This window comes from Alosa pseudoharengus, unplaced genomic scaffold (assembly GCF_046254945.1).
Source record: "Alosa pseudoharengus isolate Yale_2024_CS ecotype anadromous, Long Island Sound unplaced genomic scaffold, YU_APseudo_1.1 YU_APseudo_1.1_scf_23, whole genome shotgun sequence".
Taxonomy (NCBI): Eukaryota; Metazoa; Chordata; class Actinopteri; order Clupeiformes; family Clupeidae; genus Alosa; species Alosa pseudoharengus.
In genome coordinates this window covers 8,789,628-8,808,882 of record NW_027468685.1, presented here as the reverse complement: position 1 = coordinate 8,808,882, position 19,255 = coordinate 8,789,628, and the positions used below count along the sequence as shown (strand labels likewise).

Here is a 19,255-nt window from a genome sequence, read left to right as displayed (position 1 = left end):
GTGCTAAATTTGACTAAAAACAGGAATAAAAAGTCATCTTTTGGAAATTGATCTTTATGCCTTATTTTTTTTAAAATAATTTGCCTTGATTTAAAAAAAATACTATGCTATATATAACTATACTTCTTTGGAATTAAAATAGCCCCACATCATCACATACCCTTCACCATACCTAGAGATTGACATGGTTTTATATCAGCTAGCCTAATAGCTGGTTTGATTTGGATTGAGAGATGATCTTATGGAAAGTACCCCATGGCAATTATAAAATACCTTTCATATGTATGTGTCTGCGCAGGTGATCTTACCTCCCACAGTGTAGGGTGGTAACCTGACGGAGTATCCGCCCGCTGTGGCCCCCTCGCCTCCTGACACACTGTCCCCTTCTGAGACCGAGAACTCGAAATCTGCTCCACAGAAACAAAAGAGAAATCGCAACAAATATAATAACAAATATATATATAAAGAATTACATAATGACAAATATGGTGAAGATGGATGGCTTTTTTAGAGTGATGAGCTTGATCACTAGCTGACAAACAAACTAAAAACGGAAGGTGAGCCTCACCTTCATCGCCATAGGGATGGCTTTTGCTTCTGTTTGTGGGGTTTCCATTGGCCATCTGCAGAGAGATCACATCACTGTAGCTGAAGTGTTTGTTTGGTTTGGACCCAAAAAGACAGAATGCATTTGACTGGGAAGATTAATCTAAAATTCTGTGTTCTTAGCACAATGGCTTTTTCAATCCTAACGACTAAAGAAAGATAGACAGCAAGATAGATAGATAGACTTTACTAATTGACTAAAATAGTATCAAAATAAAATGAAACGTAGGCTACAATTTAAGATACAGCAAACTGAGTAAATGGCCGAGGTTCTTCGTTGACCTCTGACCTTTTGCTGTCGCTCCTTCTGTGGGTGCTTGGTGATGATCTTGCCCGGTGCGACGCCCATCTTAGCCGACTTAAAGGACTCCAATCGACTCCTCATTGTCCTCTGGAAGATCTCCTGGACCTCATCTTCGTTCTGGTTGATGCTGAAGTTGCTCCTGCTGTACTTGTGACGGTGCTAAAGGAACCCCGGAGGAAAGCAAAGACTCATTTCACTTTAGGGGGCAGCCGTGGCCCACTGGTTAGCACTCTGGACTTGTAACCGGAGGGTTGCCGGTTCGAGCCCCGACCAGTAGGCACGGCTGAAGTGCCCTTGAGCAAGGCACCTAACCCCTCACTGCTCCCCGAGCGCCGCTGTTGATGCAGGCAGCTCACTGCGCCGGGATTAGTGTGTGCTTCACCTCACTGTGTGTTCACTGTGTGCTGTTTGTGTTTCACTAATTCACCGATTGGGTTAAATGCAGAGACCAAATAAAGTATATATACTTCATACTATACTTATACTAGCATGACAGTAAAGACTGCTGGCATTATAGTTTTGAAGCATGGATCAAAATCGTAATTGATCATGAGTCAAGAGTATATCTTTAAGTTGTGTGTAATCATTAATAGGAATAAGAATTTAAGAATTGAATTGGAAAGTTTACATAGGTAGTTTTTCAATGAACACCACACTGAAATCCTATGAACTCTCTGATGCACTGGCAAAGTAATTCATAGCCAGGATCCCTGTGCTAGAGTATTGTTTGTTTGTTTGTGTGTTATTGTTTGTTTGTTTGTGGTCCATACCTGTTTCCTGCTCCTGTACAGGTGCTGCTGAAGCAAGTTATGGGCGTCTCCCTCCATTATGCCCTGACTGTCCTGCTCGTGAAGGTCCAGAGACACAGAGGGAACAGTGTCCCGCCTTAAAGACCCAGAAGCCAAGCTCAGAAACGCACACACACACATGCACAAACTGGCAACTACCGAAATAACACATTAAATAAAACATAACATATTTGTCACTTTTATGACGACCGCTGCGCAGCGAAGCGGCGGTCATATAGGTTAAGTCAGAATTTGTTTTTTTTTTTTTTTTTTTCTTTTTCGCATGCCCAAATTTCCGTCAATGAGTCCCGGGACACTGAAAGACCGGGGTACACAAAACTTGGTGGGCATGTAACCCCACATGGATAGCATGGAACCATCGTTTTTCGTTTTGATCTGTAGCCCCCCCGCTTGACTGGACCCCCGAAAGGAGGGTAGGGCAGACACAGTTTTCTGTGAATATCTCGAAAACAGTAGGGTTTAGGAGGACCATTTTTTTTTGTATGTTGATCTCAAGGGGCCATGTGTAGGATCATTATGACACCCTCTGTATGCACGCCAAATTTTGTGGAATTCCGTTCATGGGGGGCCACACAATAAATTAATTTATGTTACTTTACACCAACTGGCCTGTAGGTGGCCGGAGACAGTTTTCTGTGAATATCTCGAGAACCGTAGGGCCTAGGAGGTCCACCTTTTTTATGTATGTTGGTCTTAAGGGGGCATGTCAACCCATCCCATTACCACTTATTTCATGTATAGCGCCACCTAGTTAAAAATTAAAAAGCAAAAAATTAGGTGTTTTCATCACAATATCTCTGGCTGACAAGGTCAAAACTGCACGAAATTAAAAGTGTAGGATCATTATGACACCCTCCGAATGCATGCCAAGTTTTGTGTACTTTCGTTCATGGGGGGCCTTACAATAAAATAATTTATGTGTACATTTAGTGACGTACACCAACAAGGATTCCCGGGACACTGAAAGACCGGGGTACACAAAACTTGGTGGGCATGTACCCCCACATGGATAGCATGGAACCGTCATTTTTCGGTTTGATCTGTAGCCCCCCCGCTGGACTGGACCCCCCGAAAGGAGGGTAGGGCAGACACAGTTCTCTGTGAATATCTTGAGAACTGTAGGGCCTAGGATGACCATTTTTTCCCGTATGTTTGCCTCCAGGGGTCATGTTAACCCATTTCATGTGCACACATGTGCACAAACAGATACACACACACACACATACATTCACAGTAATCATACGTATGACACATACTCACACAGTAGACATATGTACGCTTGCATGCACAGGCACATACGCAGGCACACACACAAGCACGCACACACACACACACACACACACACACACACACACACACACACACACACACTCACACACACTCACACACACACACACCCACACACATAACATAAACATAACACAAACAATCAACAATTTCTCAGAATTATGAACAGGCAAGATGGAGGTGGGGTTGTATAAAATTAATTTTACATGTGAAATCTATGAACTAATCATGTTTTGGTACTTGTTGTCTAGCAGATACCAGTGAGAATTGAGTGTGGATAATGCAATTTAGTGAGACAGTTAGAATCATAGGCCTTTCAGCGTGATTTCTTTTTGTGGAAAAAATGTGCTGGACTGGGCGGCGGTCATATTTTGTACCGCTCTGCGGTACATCTAGTTTAATTACAGTTGATGTATACCATTAACATAACGAGCTGAAATGTTAATGAAAAAAAATATATATATATAAAAATCAAAACATCAGAAAACCCCTAGTATATATTGGGGATCCCGGGTGATTATGAGTGCCAGACTTTTGATCAGCACAGGCCTGCCAATACTGTTCAATACTGAATGGGCCTCATGTTAAACCTGCCATTATAAGAGCAGCAGTAAAATTGTCTGCTGTTGTAGTCTGACATTTGTGATTAGTCCCACAACCCCTTGGGACTTTTGAAGTAGTATGAAGTGCAGTATGAAGTAGTTTAGAGTAATACTACTCCTATAAGGACCCCCATCAGACTCACACCGTTGAAATGACCCATGCTGTAGTGCACTCTATACTCACAAGATGGAAGACATAGGTACATGCTCCGTGTCCACCATGATGTCTGGCATAATGTCCTCAATGTCTTTGCCAAATTTCTTCTTGAAGTCCACCTGGGCGTCATCGTTGCCCCGCAAGAACGCCAGAGAGCCCCTGCGCTCACCCTGTGACCAGCAGGGGGAGCTATTATCAATTACCTCACAGAGATGATTCACACCTCATAAACATGGAAACCATTTCATGAGATTTTATTTAGAATTGTGTTGTTTACAGTTTTGGTTGTTTACAGTTGTCCTGTCAAAAAGCACCTTGAATAGTCAGCACGTATTGACTTATCGTTATATGAAATTGTCTCGTATGAGTCTCTTGTTTATGTTGTGAGACTGCAGTTAAAAACCCAAAATCAACACACTGCAAAAAATAAAATCTAACCAAGTCCAATTCTTCTTAAATTAAGTCAAATGATTTTACGAGAAAGTATCTTTATACTGAAAATAATACCAACTAGATTTTCTGATCTTGATATAAGATTAACAACACCTGGCTCTTAACCTACTCTCCCCTGCTGCAAATATACAATGTAAAACTCTACATCATGCTAGGAAGAGCCTCAAGAATTGGAAATCCCCTCACTGGTTCTGTTTTCTCACCTCTGAGACGTAGTTCATGGCGTCCTCCAGGTTGAGCTTGTGAAAAATGCCAAACAAGTAGTCTCTAGTCTTCCTGGATTTGGGTTTCATTAATAACCAGCTGATGTACTTCTCCTCGAAACGCTTCCACCTAATGGAGACAAAAATGTTTTTTCCAAGAACCATACTTGATAGAATTCTTTACATTATAAATCCAAAACTGAATCCCTTAATATATTCATCTTTCTCTCTAGGAATCTATCCTACGGAATCTCTAAAAGGACATGTGCATGTGTTTATGTGCAAGGGACATGTGTTTTTCTTATTTTTTCTTTTTTTCTAGGTTTTTGGTGAGCATGATAATCTAAGCTGGTGCACACCAGAAACTTACAAAAAATTGCACATATCCCTTTAGGGGCTCCATACTATCCTACAAACAAAAAGCCTACCCTCTGGTCCACCAGTTGTCTCCGATCTGTCCACAGATGTCTTCTACAGCGCACAGTATGTGTTCAAAAGCCTGCATGGGAGGTCACAGAGAGGGTAAGTGAGAGAGTGAAGGAGAGGACTTTCAAATAATATCCTCATCTCAGAAAAAAACACACTTCTTTATCTCGCCCAGAGATCTTTTCTCAGATCATGAGTATGACATGCTAGAGAAATCTGTTTGCACAGTGTGGAGTTTCCTTGTCTGTATTTGAAATCGCAGATATCAACCGAATCATGGCTTGTGTTTGTGGCATGCCTGTTGTGTGAGTTGTGAGTCGTAATGATTCCATGTGTCACTCTATATATTGTACACATTTTCTTATTCTGTACAAGAGGTACATGAAGGCATGTAGACTCACTCTGTTGTTGACTTTCTCCACCAGCTTGAGATCAGAGTGTTCCGCTCTCTTCACCTTCAGCCACTGCACCAAAGGCTTCATGGTGATTCCCTGACCGACAGGAGTCAATCACACTCATCAGAGTCAGTACAGAGATCCCACTCTTATACACATACTGAGTGACTATGACTACGAGGCCAAATGCAAGTAAACGCAGTTTATCCACCTCTGAAATTTCAGAAATAGAGTTTATCCACCTCTCAAAAGAGTTTATTCACCATCTGTATGTACCATGTACACTCATCAACACTTTAAGAACCATTTAATACCAGTGGTATTCTTATAAACATTGGACAATAACCTCCACCATCATCAAACATGTTCTGAATGCTTTTTAAAAAAAATCCAATACCGCATGGCCCAGTCCACCTTACAGTAGTTTACCCACCTCTTATTTTAACACTACACCTCTGGTTACAAACAACTGGTGTGTATGCATTTGCAGTGTGGCCATGGTGTTACTGGTACATAAATTATTGTTCATTCTGTGACCCGGATATTGTTTTACTTCTTTAACTAAGCAGTAAACATTAGTAAGCTATAGTTTCAGAATGCAGCTCAAATGGAAGGTAAAGTAATTTCCTGTGTATAAGCCGCATTGTGTATAAGCCGCAGGACAATGTTTTATGCAAGTTAAAAGAAACAAAATCATATTAATACCAACTGCCCCCGTGTATCAACCAACACTGGCCTCAGGCAATAGGCAATGGCCTCAGCAATAGGCTACCGGTAAAAGATGGTTGACCCCATCTCTCTCTTTCCCGCTTGCTTCCTGTCAGTCTCTCTACTATCCTGTACCTCTACTATTAAAGGCATAAAAAGCCCTGCCCTGCCCCCCCCCCCCCCAAAAAAAAAGCCTTTGGTTGATAAGCCTAGCATTTAGCATTTAGCATAGGTTAACATTAGCAATACAGGTAAAAGATGGTTGATAAATAAGCACATCAACCCCTTCATTCAGTGCTCAATGGGTGCGGATGTGCACCAACTTCTTATACCGTAATTTCCCAACTATTAGCCGCGGCTTATACATTGATTTTGCAACATTTCAAGGCCTCACCTGTAAGATCACAGTGAAGTAGATGACTATGAGCGTGGTGCTGATCATGAGGTTCTTCTCGGGGATCTTATTCCCATCGAGCATCACAGCCAGGCCGTAGGCCACCGCTCCTCGCAGGCCACCGTACGACATCACCACCTGGTCAATGAGACTGATGGGCACCAGGCGGTACCTATTCAAGATCCACGTCAAGAAGAAGACACCTGTGGGGAAAAAAACACATAGGACACACGCATGGTCAAAGCACAGATGCAGGTATCACACGCACACACACACATTAAGCACATACACACCCTCACCTAAAACACACGCTCACACACACACACACACACACATATTGTTTCATACAACACACATACGTTTCACATCATCATCACACGTTGTTTCTGCTCACCCATGACCCTGTACACGAGGATGAAGAGGATGGTGAGCAGGATGAAGCCAGTGTTCCACACCCAGATGGCTTTATCGATGGCCGTGATGCCAAGGAAGACGAAGATCATGGTCTCGGAGCCGTTGGCAAACACCTTCATCACGTAGCGCACTGTGATCACGGACCTCTCGTCCATGTTGGCATTGATGTACTTCTGGCAGCACACCCCACAGAATGTTATCCTGCAATCACAGAGTTCCACCATCAGTCACTAGAATGTTATCCTGCAATCACAGAGTTCCACTATCGGTCATTAGAATGTTATCCTGCAATCACAGAGTTCCACCATCAGTCATTAGAATGTTATACTGCAATCACAGAGTTCCGCCATCGGTCACTAGGTCTGGATCCTCTAAAGCAGGTTGAGATGTGCTTACTGACAAAGGTCACACAATGAACAAAATTACCTTGGTCTGAATGACATTGTTGTGTGTGTGTGTGTGTGTGTGTGTGTGTGTTGAGTGAGAGATAGAGAGAGTGTGTGTTCCCCTTACGACAGGATGGCTGAGAGGGAGAGCATCTCTGCGGTCAGGTAGGACAGGTAGCCCAGCACAAAGATGAAGCCGGCCTCAATGATCTGGATGTTCTTGGTGTACCTGGTGAGTAGAGAGAGCAGGATGGCAAACACCACACCCACCAGGGCCCCTCCGAAAGCCACCACGAAGAACGAGACTGAGGGGTGGAGAGAAGAGAGGAAGAGGAGCAAACAGTGTGTCCAATTAGACAGAATGAGGCAAGTCCATCTGGTCTGTCATGGTTATGGTTATGGTTATGGGATTTGGCAGATGCTTTTGTCCAAAGCGACATACAAATAACAACAATACAATAGTTACATTTGACAGTAAACAGATTAAAAAGTTACAGATCTGCCTATAGGTATGCCTTTAGACCCCTTCTTGTTAGATTTGGAATTAAATAATAATAATAATTAATAATAATAATAATAATACGTAATAATACATTTTATTTTTATAGCGCTTTTCAATACTCTACTGTGACAGCAAACGTAAGACTCTAATGTTCTTACTTATGCCTCTGATGATTTGCACAGCATCGATGTTAGCCCCTCCCAGGGACACGAAAGCATCACAAACGTTGTAAAGCACCTATGCAAGAGAAAAAAAACATCAGATCCATAGATCTGTTCCAGCTTCATATCACTACATGAGGAACATTATCAGTAATGGCATTTGCTCCTCTGTAAATATTTACTAAACTTTGGGAACTATGTTAATCCTCTGACCACAGTTTAGTTTAACCTTGTAAATAATTGTAATAGGGTACAGATAATCTTATGTAAATGTATCCACTCTGTTCTAGAAAGTGTGCGTGTGTGTGTGTGTGTGTGTGCGTGTGTAACCTTGCAGAAAACTGACCACTGTGACCCCGTCATTGAGGAGTGACTCTCCGAAGACCAGGATGAAGAGGACCTCATTGACGTGCACCTCCTCAAACACGGCGATCACAGCCACAGGATCCACAGCGGAGAGCAGGCTCCCATACAGCAGGAACTGCAGCAGGCCGATGTTGAGATCACCTGCAGAAGAACCAAAGGTCATGACCTCTCACCTCAGAACACTGCTTTTGTTTTTTGTTTTTTTAACATACTTTTTATTGAGAACACTGCTTTTGTTAATCTTCTACTTCAATGCTTTACCACATTTCTGGGGGGAGGAGTTGGGTCTGTCATGTCCATGTGTAACACACCCTATCAGAATGTTCAGGGGTATTATGGGTAGAGCGGATGAGGTGGAGTTCATTAAATTCGTGCTCAGTAAGCAACAGACGTGTCTATGTGTGGTCCATATTATTTAGATTAAATTCTGCAATATCTCCTTAATTCATAAGTAAAGTTGAGATATAACAGGGTCCCGCTTCAACGTTCTGTGTCCAATCAATCATTATGATTATCAGATGAAAAGGCTAGCGTTATTTTTCAATACCTTCTCTCTTAGTCAAAACAACTGTGGTACTACTACTTTGAACGCCACTTCTTGCGTTCTTTTATGTGCTTTTATACAATTATGTTGCATAACACGGTACCCATGTTTGGGTGTGTTTTTCATTTCACCAGAGAATGTCTAATAAGGGGAGAACTGCCACTCTCGGAACTGGTTGCAGTTCCTCCTGTGGTTCCACATGAGGGCGCTCGTCCACGAGTGCAGAATACATGGAGGTCTATGGAGCTGTACCCCTCAAAATCTACTTTTCTCGGGTTATAATTTTTTTTCAAGTAATTTGAATATTGTTTTCGAAAGGGGAGGTAAAGAAAATACACTTGGTTGAGTATTATATTTTTTAAAGTCACTTAATTGTTCTAAAAAGCCTTTCAAACGTGTCAATGACGTCATTCATTAGCACAATGCTAGCGTGTTATGGGTAGGGTTGGGTATCGTTTGGGTTTTATCCGATACCGGTGCTAAATCGATACTTTTAAAACGGTGCCGATGCCGAAACGGTGCCTGAACCGGTACTTTGTTTTTAAATTAAAATGGTCTAAAGCATGAATTGCTTTTTTTTTATTGATAAGACAAATTTGAACATGAAATTGAACTGTTATATTAAATTTACTATCAATATCTCATTGCTCCTACGCATAATACATTTAAATGTTAAAACAGCTTGCCATGGATGCACACACAATGGTAAGCTCTGCTTTCAAGTTTACCCAGTGTAGGCGGCTTGCCATAAGGTATGTTAAAACCGCTTGCCATAGAACTTCCAGGTCATGGACAACGGCATTTGCAAGCAAGCGAATCTAAAAGGGACTCTACTTTCCAGTTAATTCAGTGTGTTCCCAAATGCTTCAAGAAATGTCATGTCTTCCCCCGTAACACGCAATAGTTTTGAACATATTAGGCTACATTATGTCGGTGTTGAAGTGTTTAGATTCCCAGCGCTTGTAGTAGGCATGTTAACAGCAACTATGGCTATGCGCTAACACCAGTCAGCTGAGTTTAATTAGCGATAACGTACGGAGCCTCTTTGACAGCTCAGTGACATCAGGTATGTAACCTATTTATGTACCATATTCATTGTAATGCTATATGGGCCTCATGCACATGAAAGATTAATATCATGCCATTGTGTTGTTTAGAACACACCGTGAAATAAAGTTTTCACCTCACTACTTTGCTGATAACATTTCAAATAAATGCCAGTTAGCGCATTAGCAAGGATATTGTGTAAAGTATACTGTTGATGTTGTTTCATAGCCTTTTGCTTGTGTGTAGTTAGGCCCACTGCTAGATTTTGACAGGAGCTCGTGATATCTTTAAAGTAAGCTACTTGGGCTCACGCAAGTTGTCAAACACTGTCCACTCGCCTATGTGGTGCACCCCTCTGGTTATGCAACCAGTGTTTATGTTAGCTAACTGTATCTGGATGTGTTGCTATCAGAGCAAGACATTAGATGGCGCATGACATGCAGTGATGCCTCGTATAAAAAAAACAAAACAAAAAAAACGCGATTTAAGCACCAAATGAGGCACCGAAATCCACGTTGTTATTCGATGCAGTTACTACCGTTTGCGTCGGCACCGGTTCCATATTAGAACCGTGTTTCGGTGCCCAACCCTAGTTATGGGCAACAACGACCCAACCTGTAAGAAATCAAAAGGACAAGGACGACAAGTACTCGTTCATTTAACTTTTGACCTATAACCCATGTTGAAGTTATACAAACTACAATCAAATCTGAGATTTGTCAACGACAATCAGGTGAAAGAGACAAATTTAGCTGTCTAGCTCCATTGACTCCCATTCATTCTGCGCTCATGGCGATCGCCCCCAGTGGAACTCTGGTGGAACTGCAACCAAAATTCGGTACAATGGGACTTAAAGGGGTGGTTCAGGATTTTGGACATAAGACCTCATTTCCAAGTAAGCAAGTGTGATATTTATCAGTGGAGACCGTTTTTAACACTTTTCATCCAGTCCTTGTAATTGCAGAGTTCGCAGGTGCTAGGCTAGCGCAAGTCAACGGTATGTGCTAGCCTGCCACTAAAGACAGTCTTACCCACTCCAAAGTACACCCGAGGCAAATTCCAGACAATCGATGTAAATGTCTGTGTTGATAGAATAGTGTAAGAAATACAACTACCCTCGCATCGCGTTGCAATAGTTATACTTTGGTCCCTGAAGTTGGTAGTAGTCATTTTGCATCTCAGCAGCGGACTGATATTACCAAGGCTACTACTAAGTATCCCCATTGGAGTGCGCTTTACTGTTTACTTTTCGGCGCAGTACTACTAACCGGAGCAAGTATAATTCCGTCGTGGTAAGAAACTAGTCCCTCAAAATCTAATGCGATCGTTGAAATGCAAGGATAGAATAACGTTAGAAATAACAGTATCAATACAGACATTTACATCGATAGTCTGGCGTTATAATTTATTTGCCTCGGGTGTACTGTGGAGTGGGTAAGACTGTTTTTAGTGGTAGGCTAGCACATACCGTTGACTTGCGCTAGCCTAGCACCTGCGAACTCTGCAATTAGAAGGACTGGATGAAACGTGTTGAAAACGGTCTCCACTGATAAATATCACACTTGCTTACTTGGAAATGAGGTCTTATGTCCAAAATCCTGAACCACCCCTTTAATACGGAGTTGCCAGGCTCTCTGTAGACGAGCTCTGATTTCACCTATGTGTTTGTCTCTGGATATTTAAAACCCCTTTAACCTTTGACCTTCTAGGACAGGGGTTCTCAATGTTTTTGGTTCCAAGGACCCCTTTTGGGGGAGAAAATATTCCGAGGACCCCCTCATAGCCGTAACAATTAAGCATGTCATTTGTATTCTCTGAAGTTGTGGACAGGTCCACTATCCCATGTTTTTTTTGGCAGATGTGCAACTTCATCTTTTGTCAGTTTTGGATTTTGTATCATTTGACAACATGGACTCACTCAAACATTTCTACACATTCATTAGCTAGCTGGCTAACAAATAAGCCAAGCTAAGCAGTAGTAGGAATGGTTCTTCATGACCTAAGTTTTATGGTTGAAAAGGGGCATCATCTGTAGATATAAATTTTTAAAATGATAAAACTCAATTTTATGATTTCAAGCAAATTATTTTGCGGACCCCTTGGCTATGGGTCGCGGACCCCACTTTGAGAACCACTGTTCTAGGACACTCACCCATGGCGCCCCCTAGGTAGCAGCCCCACAGGGAGAGCCCCACGGCGGCCGCGTTCCAGCACGTTCCGATGACGGCATAGATGAGGATGGCGCCTAGGTTGCTGAAGAAGAGCTTGTTGGGCATGAAGTAGCCGGTGTCCAGGATGATCTGGGGCAACAGGTAGTAGAAGAAGACGGTGGGCGTCAGTGTGAAGGTCTGGACGTTGTTTGCGCCCCACACAATCCCACCCAGGACGAAGCCGATGAGAATGAGCAGTCCGCTCTCGGGGAACACGCTGGTCAAATGATGGTTCAGCTCAAACACTGCAGGTGAGAGAGAAACACACACAGAGAGCGGGAGAGAGAGAGGTTCAGTCTTTCATTGAATCATTCCTTTCCCCCATGTTTAAGTCTAATTTGCAGCAGCCCACAGATAACACATCTCAATGGGAATATATTGACAGGAGCAGCAGTGGCCTTGGAGAGCCAAAGGTTGTCTAGTGACCCATAGGATTGAGCTTTAAAAAAGTCCTCCAAATGTCCCTCATGGTGCATAATCTCATGGTACATGATCTGTACAATTGGGTTCATATGGGGACGCCACGTGGATATTAAATCAAATTCATTTCAGCAGTAGTTTGTATAACAAGGCTGTTTATTTTTCCACTCTCTTTGCTAAGGTCACGGCAACCATTACAGAAGAAATCTTAATGTCCGCTTTGAGGTGATATTTTGTTTATTTTGGTTTGTGAATGATTGACACCTCCAGTGTGAAATATAGTCTCTACAGCCAGACTTCAAAGGCGGTGTTAACTTTATATTTTTCTTTTGGTGCATTATTAACCTTTGAGGAATTATAAAGGGTTGGGCAAGTGAAACAAAGTTGTTTTTGTTTAATTTCATCAAGACTCTACTTGAAGTTATGTTTAGAAAAGGGTAAGTCAGGTGATTTAACAAGATGATATCCTGAAATGGGGTAAACTTTGCTGACTAATATTTGATTTATTTATGTTTTCTCTTTTCAAAGAGACTAGGACTTGCAATGTCCTGCACTGACCTTTTTGCTGTTGGTACAGAAAAATATATGAAGACGAGGAGACAGCAGGGGAAATGGAAGAAGAACATTCCATTTACAATCCCACTTGTGTCACAATTCAATCTATTAAACTGAACCTCTTAATATGTGCACATTAGAGCTTTTGTGTTCCAGACACATCCAGGCAACCACAAAGTACAACAACGTCCTAGCTTCAGGTTAAAAAAAACAAAAACAAAAAAAAAACCTGACATCTCCCACCAGAACACCAACATCTCAGCTATCTTCTGACGTCACACGCCAAACATGCTGCTTCTGCTGCTTTTACCTGTGGAATGCCTCTCGTCAAAACAGTAGAGTATTCCTGGAACAGCATGGTGCTCTGATAACGTGCGGTGAATCACTGCTAGTACTTGTCAACTTCTGTCTGCAAAGTCTGCAACCTTTCTGCAACCTCTCTGCAACCGCCGACCGCCTCCCCAGCCCCAGCCTCAACCACAGCCTCAGTGCTGGGTCCAACCTTTAGACAATCTCCCCACTCCTCCCTGTGTTTGACTCAGACCCTGTCTCTCTATCCACATGACCTGAGAAGCCATGATGACTCATAATTATTGAATTAATGTAGTCAGTTATCTCGTCCGACAAGTGGTTGAACTACTGGTAGTGGTAGTGGAGTTATAATTCTGATGCCTCATTCTACAGGGGATTCATGTGAGAAAGAAGCTAAGATCAGGCCTCATTTACATTTAAAAGACCATGGGTTGTTTTAGCAGGTAGCGCCAACATTTACAGAATTAATACTAACATCTATTGAAAGACATACAAAATTAATATGAGATAAAATAACAATTTCTTTTTCATTTTCAATAGCGGAGCAATGATTATTATACTGATACTCTATTATTGTATTGGCATGATTGCATAATGTCTATCCACATACACCAGCAGATGTTCCTTTGATGTTAAAACTTTTAAGTAAGTAAGTATATATACTCTTTTGATCCCGTGAGGGAAATTTGGTCTCTGCATTTATCCCAATCCGTGAATTAGTGAAACACACTCAGCACACAGTGAACACACAGTGAGGTGAAGCACACACTAATCCCGGCGCAGTGAGCTGCCTGCAACAACAGCGGCGCTCGGGGAGCAGTGAGGGGTTAGGTGCCTTGCTCAAGGGCACTTCAGCTGTGCCTACTGGTCGGGGTTCGAATCGACTGCCCCGATCATTTTTTGCACATTGCCCTAGCGATACCCACCCAGCTTAGCCATTCCTGCCACAAATATCCACAGCACCACCACATAGGGCTCCTGCACGTGCTCCCACTTGAATTTGACGATGGCCACCTCAGACACGTTGTGAGGTGGAGGCCCAGACTCATGGATGTCAGAGTGCTGATGCCCAGCCTCCTCCTCTGCACGTCCAGATGACGCAGTGAGCACCCTGGGAGCGTTCTCCGGGTGACGCGTGGATCCATGGTGCCCGGTTTCGGACAGCAAGTGCTCACTGGATGCCCTCGAACTGCCCGCGGCTTGCACTACGAGGGTCAGGCAAGTAAGCCACGCCACCCCCAATGGGACGGAGTGGGCAACGTGCATGGCGAGTCTCAGAGGACAAATGAGAGAGAGTGATGGGTTTTTCGTTCGCCGGACAGAAACTTCCAAAAATCTTCAGTAGTGGTCCGGCACAGCATCCAGTGGCAAGTCCCCAATAGAAAGCGTTCCAGCACAATAAAAAATATGTAAATGTTAGTTCCTGTGCTGTTGTCCTAAGGTCAGTGCAATTCTGACTCTGATTCAGCCGCGATGCTAGTGTGATGTGGTTCTGGGCAGTTTCAGGAGGCTCCGACCGAATGGCCGAACAAGATGTCCTAATACTGTCCCTGCTCTACTCTGTCTGACTTTTTCCTCTCTCTCTCTCTCTCCCTCTCCCCCCCCCTCTCTGTGTGGTCAGTTAGAGTCACTGAGGCGATGAGGGCAGAGGTCCTATAAGTGAGAAAGTCAGCCTTTTTATACGGCACCTGCCTCCGTACAGGGAGGGACCCACGGACACCCACCTAGCCCCCCTTTAAAAACCTCAGACCTCCGGCCATCCCACGACAGAAGAACAGTGACACACACGCCTGTCCAGTGAAACAAGCTTTAGTCGTGTCTCTGTTTGTCCTGCATAAGGTTGATAAACCTGAGGCTGGGAGGTCCTCTCGTCACTCATAACAAGCTGTGCTGCCCAAGTCATACATTAAAAAGCCAGCGGTGGATATTTTTGGAGTCAGCAAGCTCCAATCCCTTGAGTCCTGAGTTCAAGGGCCCACTACTATAAGCCGTACCGTACTATTCAATGTCATTATAATTCAATATATTTACATATCATTCTACACACAAGGTTATGTTCAAGGTGACCAGGTTGACAAAATCCAGGACAGATGGACTTTGGATGGACGTCTGACCTTGCTTATACATTTTTGAATGAGCAGAAATGATTGAGTAGATGCATACTGACACGCTTGGACTCTTTCAGAATTCGGCACAGAGGTGTCCCTTAATGATTGACCGGTTCGTTTCACAACGTCTGTTAAAAGATTTTGACCCATGTGGATAAGTGAAGGATTCACAACACCTCACTCATTCCAACGGTCTGTGGATTGAAGATTCACGGTGAATTTAAGTTCGGGGGTTGCGTGGGAGGAAGAGGATTCTTACTACTGGGAATGAGTAATGAGTGAGTAACCAGCTCATCTCAAGTACTGCCATCCAAAATCACTCCAGTGGAAGATTACATATTTCAGCACTCTGTAGTGAAATGAAACATTCAAACGAATCAAAATCTGTGTCTTATTCAGTGTCATCAGCATTTGTCTGACTCTTCAGGTCGTTATTCTACTAGAAGAAAAGATGATCCAGTGTACACTTTATGTTGGAGGTTCATTAGAATGAAAATGTGTTCTGTCACAGGAAGTCAAACGTGTTCTGTCACAGGAAGTCAGACTCCAACATGGAATGAGCGAAGAACCTCCTGCTGTTTCTAAATGAGGGAGATGTCCAGTATGTCATCCGTGTTACCAAGCGGGAGATGGAGGTTCGTTTCCATCACAAGTTCTCGGCCCACTACCCAGGTACAGGAACCTAGTTGTCTTCCACTTACGCCTCGTTCACATCTCTTTTACATCTCAATCACTCTGCAGGGGCTTTTCAGGGCCGCACTCAAGTACACCGTAGGGACTTGTTTCAGCCCAGTAGAAATTCTCAAAAAACGTGGGCGGTTCCAGCAGTGGAGACACACGGAAATGGCCAAGACCCAGTAAAACTACCCCAAAGTTCCTCTAGTGGAAATCCCCAATTGATTTTGAGATGTTGACATACTTGACATACTGTCACTCGTATGTTCACCGTATGGGCCTCACCTCGGAAGCGATGAGCACTGGACCCAACCAAAGATATGAACCTTACCTCCCAAGAAGCACTGACTCTGCTATGACGCTCTTATTCATACACTGAACTGATTAATTAAGTTCGGGAGAAAAGAGATAAATTAAAGCCTGCCTACACTGAAAACTGATTGGTTGATTTAGCGAAACAGGCCAATCAGGATGTTCTCTCTCTCTTGGAAGCGCTCAGGCACACACGCACCACCCCTCTCTCTCTTTCTCTCTCTCCCGCAGGGGCGGAGCTACGTGGGGGGGGGGGGGCACGGCCACCACTGGTCAAAGCTTGGCCACGCTGCTGGCCCCCCCAGCTCCGTTCAGTGAAAAGTAAAAAAAAAATGTGCTGCCGTTTAGCAGAGACAGAACCAATTACTGCACTCTATCTACGACCATTGGCCCAGTCAGGAAGTGTCTATGGTTCTGATCAAATCGTGAGTAGGCCTATAGTGCAGCAGCAGCAGCGGGACAATTCAAGTCATCTGTTATAAACACTTGACAGTAGCCTAGACTACTACTTAACCCATAGACTGTATAATATATACACCCTACCTAACAAGGACAGCCCAACGCAGCTCACTTGGCTATGATTCGTGACACATTCTAACATCTTATTAGCATTAATGTTCCAACTCATCATTAACTCACCTGTTGTTACTGAGGTTAAGTCATAGACTGTATATATTATACAGTCTATAATACAGTCGTGCTGTGATTATAACAAATAGCGCAACTTAAATTTTCTAAATGAAAGATTTGCAAACCTGGACAGCAAAAGTGTCAAATCGACGTTAATTGTTGGTCAGATTGATCAGTTTCCGTCAGACGCCCAAAATTAAACATCAATGGCATGAGTGCTGCTTGGTCTCTCAAAGTAGAGCGTTGGGTTTTATCTGGGTTATCATGGTAAAGATGAGCTAAAAGACAGTAGACTGACGGAAATGTAGGCTACGAAACGTCAAGTCCCATTGATGCACAAGGCAACTATATAACCTATACGATAGGCTACTGGATGACATTAAAGATAATTAGTTAATGTAGCTATACTGTTCCAAAATGTACCAGCAATGTAGGTAGGTAGTATAGCCTACAGAAATAAAATATTTCCAGCAACAGCCCTGTTTATTTCGTGTTGTTTTAGTTGTCCTACAGTGATAGCTAAATTACATTAATGTCCAAGATAATCTAAGTAATTTAACTCTTTACACATAGGCTTCAGTACGTTTTTGGTGCTGCTGTCAATTGAGCATTGTATAGTTTAAATGTAGCCTATTGAATAATTTGAAATGATACTTTAAATTCAGGCAGAAAGTCTTCTTTAATAATTGCTTGTATAGCCTACTACCAATGAGGCCTACATCACTTTCAGTGCTCCATGACAGTTGAAAATATATGCATATTTACGGGTAATGCAAAGAATTTGTATTTAATTAGGTGTGCCTGACCGATTTGAGGGCCGCTTGGGCCAAATATGCCAGGGCCGATTTTTGGTCCCAGTCCGCCCCTGTTAGAAAGTATTCCTGGGTAAGCTGTGAAGCTGAATCTCAGCCATGCAGCTGGGAGGAATGAACGACACAGACATCCACCACGGCCGATTCCAGTTCATAATGGAGGAATATACTTTCTTCAGAAGTGTAGGGCCTACCGTGAAAACTTGATGGGAATTGTCGTTGATTAGGTTCATGTCACATACAAATGGTAAGTTAAAACATCTTAACGTTAGTTACGTTACCTAACTTAATTGTATGTTAAACGAAGGCATTAGAAGAACACTGTTCATCTAATTGGTTGATTTGGCCCGTCGATAACCACCAAAGGTGGTGATAGACAGATGGTTTATCCAATCAGCTAACCAGTATTTCCGCCCCTTCCCAAAAGTTCTTCAATGAAAAGTTCCCAGATGGTAGCAAATCCATCTGGCGGAGTCAGGTTACCGGAATTGTTCATCGCAGCGAGATGAAACCTTAATTGCTCGACAGAGCAGAAGTGGGGCTTTCCAACGAGACTAAACACTTGTCTGTGCGATCAAGTATGAAAATAAAAAATAATCATGAAATTAAATCAAATTGATTCATTTTTACAGTTAACCTGCGCACCCATTACTCTCGTTTGAATTACTCGCGAACCCGTGATCGTATGGCAAGCATATCAGAAGAAAGAGGAGACACAGGGCTATCTATTGGTACCAAGTATATCGATGCTTCTGGGCTATAAAAACAGACAACGTGACTGCAAAATAACATCATGTACAAAAAACAACGCTGCACACCCATTACTCTCGTTTGAATTAGGCCCTACTCACGACCCCGTGATCATGTCAGTTGAAAGAGGAGACACAGCTATCATTTGGTACCAAGTACATCCTTCTGGGTTATAAAACAGACGAAATGACATCAAAGTAATAACTTCATATAGTTCGACTTACCCCACATTTTTGTGTGTTGTGGTGGCAAAGCATGATCATAATTCCAACGCTATCATGTGTTTCTCTATGGCAAAGCATGTTCATAATACGGTTTTGAGATCCTAGCAAATTCCTGCATGGCATTCAATTTGAGACTCACATTGCATCCCAATTTCTTCGACAAAGAAACACCTTTTTGTCTTCACTTTGTTCATGACAATGTAGTAAAAAGTTGTTTCAGAATCATCAGAAAGGTTTTTTTTCATTACTAAATTAAAAAAAATGCCATTTATTTCTGTAAGGCTCACACCACATGTCTGTAAATTGCTCAGCCCCCAACCCCCCCCCCACCATGGTTCTTATATTGCCAGATTCATGACAGTGACAGTGATAGGCTACATTTAAAAATAAGAATGGTATAATATGCTTTTTGTCTTTGTGTTATTTAAAAATCAAATCAAATCAAATCAATGCAAGTATTAATATGAATTGGTGACAGATCTG

At 42.7% G+C, this 19,255-nt stretch overlaps 1 protein-coding gene across 1 annotated transcript in view; it reads right to left on the bottom strand.

Annotated features, from left to right (window-relative positions):
* slc9a3.1 (solute carrier family 9 member A3, tandem duplicate 1) overlaps positions 1 to 19,255 on the bottom strand; it is a 40,391-nt gene that overhangs the window by 2,743 nt on the left and 18,393 nt on the right. The window contains exons 2-15 of the mRNA XM_076301298.1: positions 11,917 to 12,219; positions 8,154 to 8,314; positions 7,805 to 7,883; positions 7,272 to 7,449; positions 6,739 to 6,959; positions 6,345 to 6,547; positions 5,249 to 5,338; positions 4,850 to 4,920; positions 4,422 to 4,551; positions 3,793 to 3,935; positions 1,681 to 1,795; positions 896 to 1,069; positions 569 to 623; positions 309 to 407 (exon numbers count right to left, since the gene is read on the bottom strand). Of these exons, the coding sequence (XP_076157413.1) occupies positions 309 to 407; positions 569 to 623; positions 896 to 1,069; positions 1,681 to 1,795; positions 3,793 to 3,935; positions 4,422 to 4,551; positions 4,850 to 4,920; positions 5,249 to 5,338; positions 6,345 to 6,547; positions 6,739 to 6,959; positions 7,272 to 7,449; positions 7,805 to 7,883; positions 8,154 to 8,314; positions 11,917 to 12,219 (2,022 nt within the window). The remainder of the gene's footprint in view (positions 1 to 308; positions 408 to 568; positions 624 to 895; positions 1,070 to 1,680; positions 1,796 to 3,792; positions 3,936 to 4,421; positions 4,552 to 4,849; positions 4,921 to 5,248; positions 5,339 to 6,344; positions 6,548 to 6,738; positions 6,960 to 7,271; positions 7,450 to 7,804; positions 7,884 to 8,153; positions 8,315 to 11,916; positions 12,220 to 19,255) is intronic.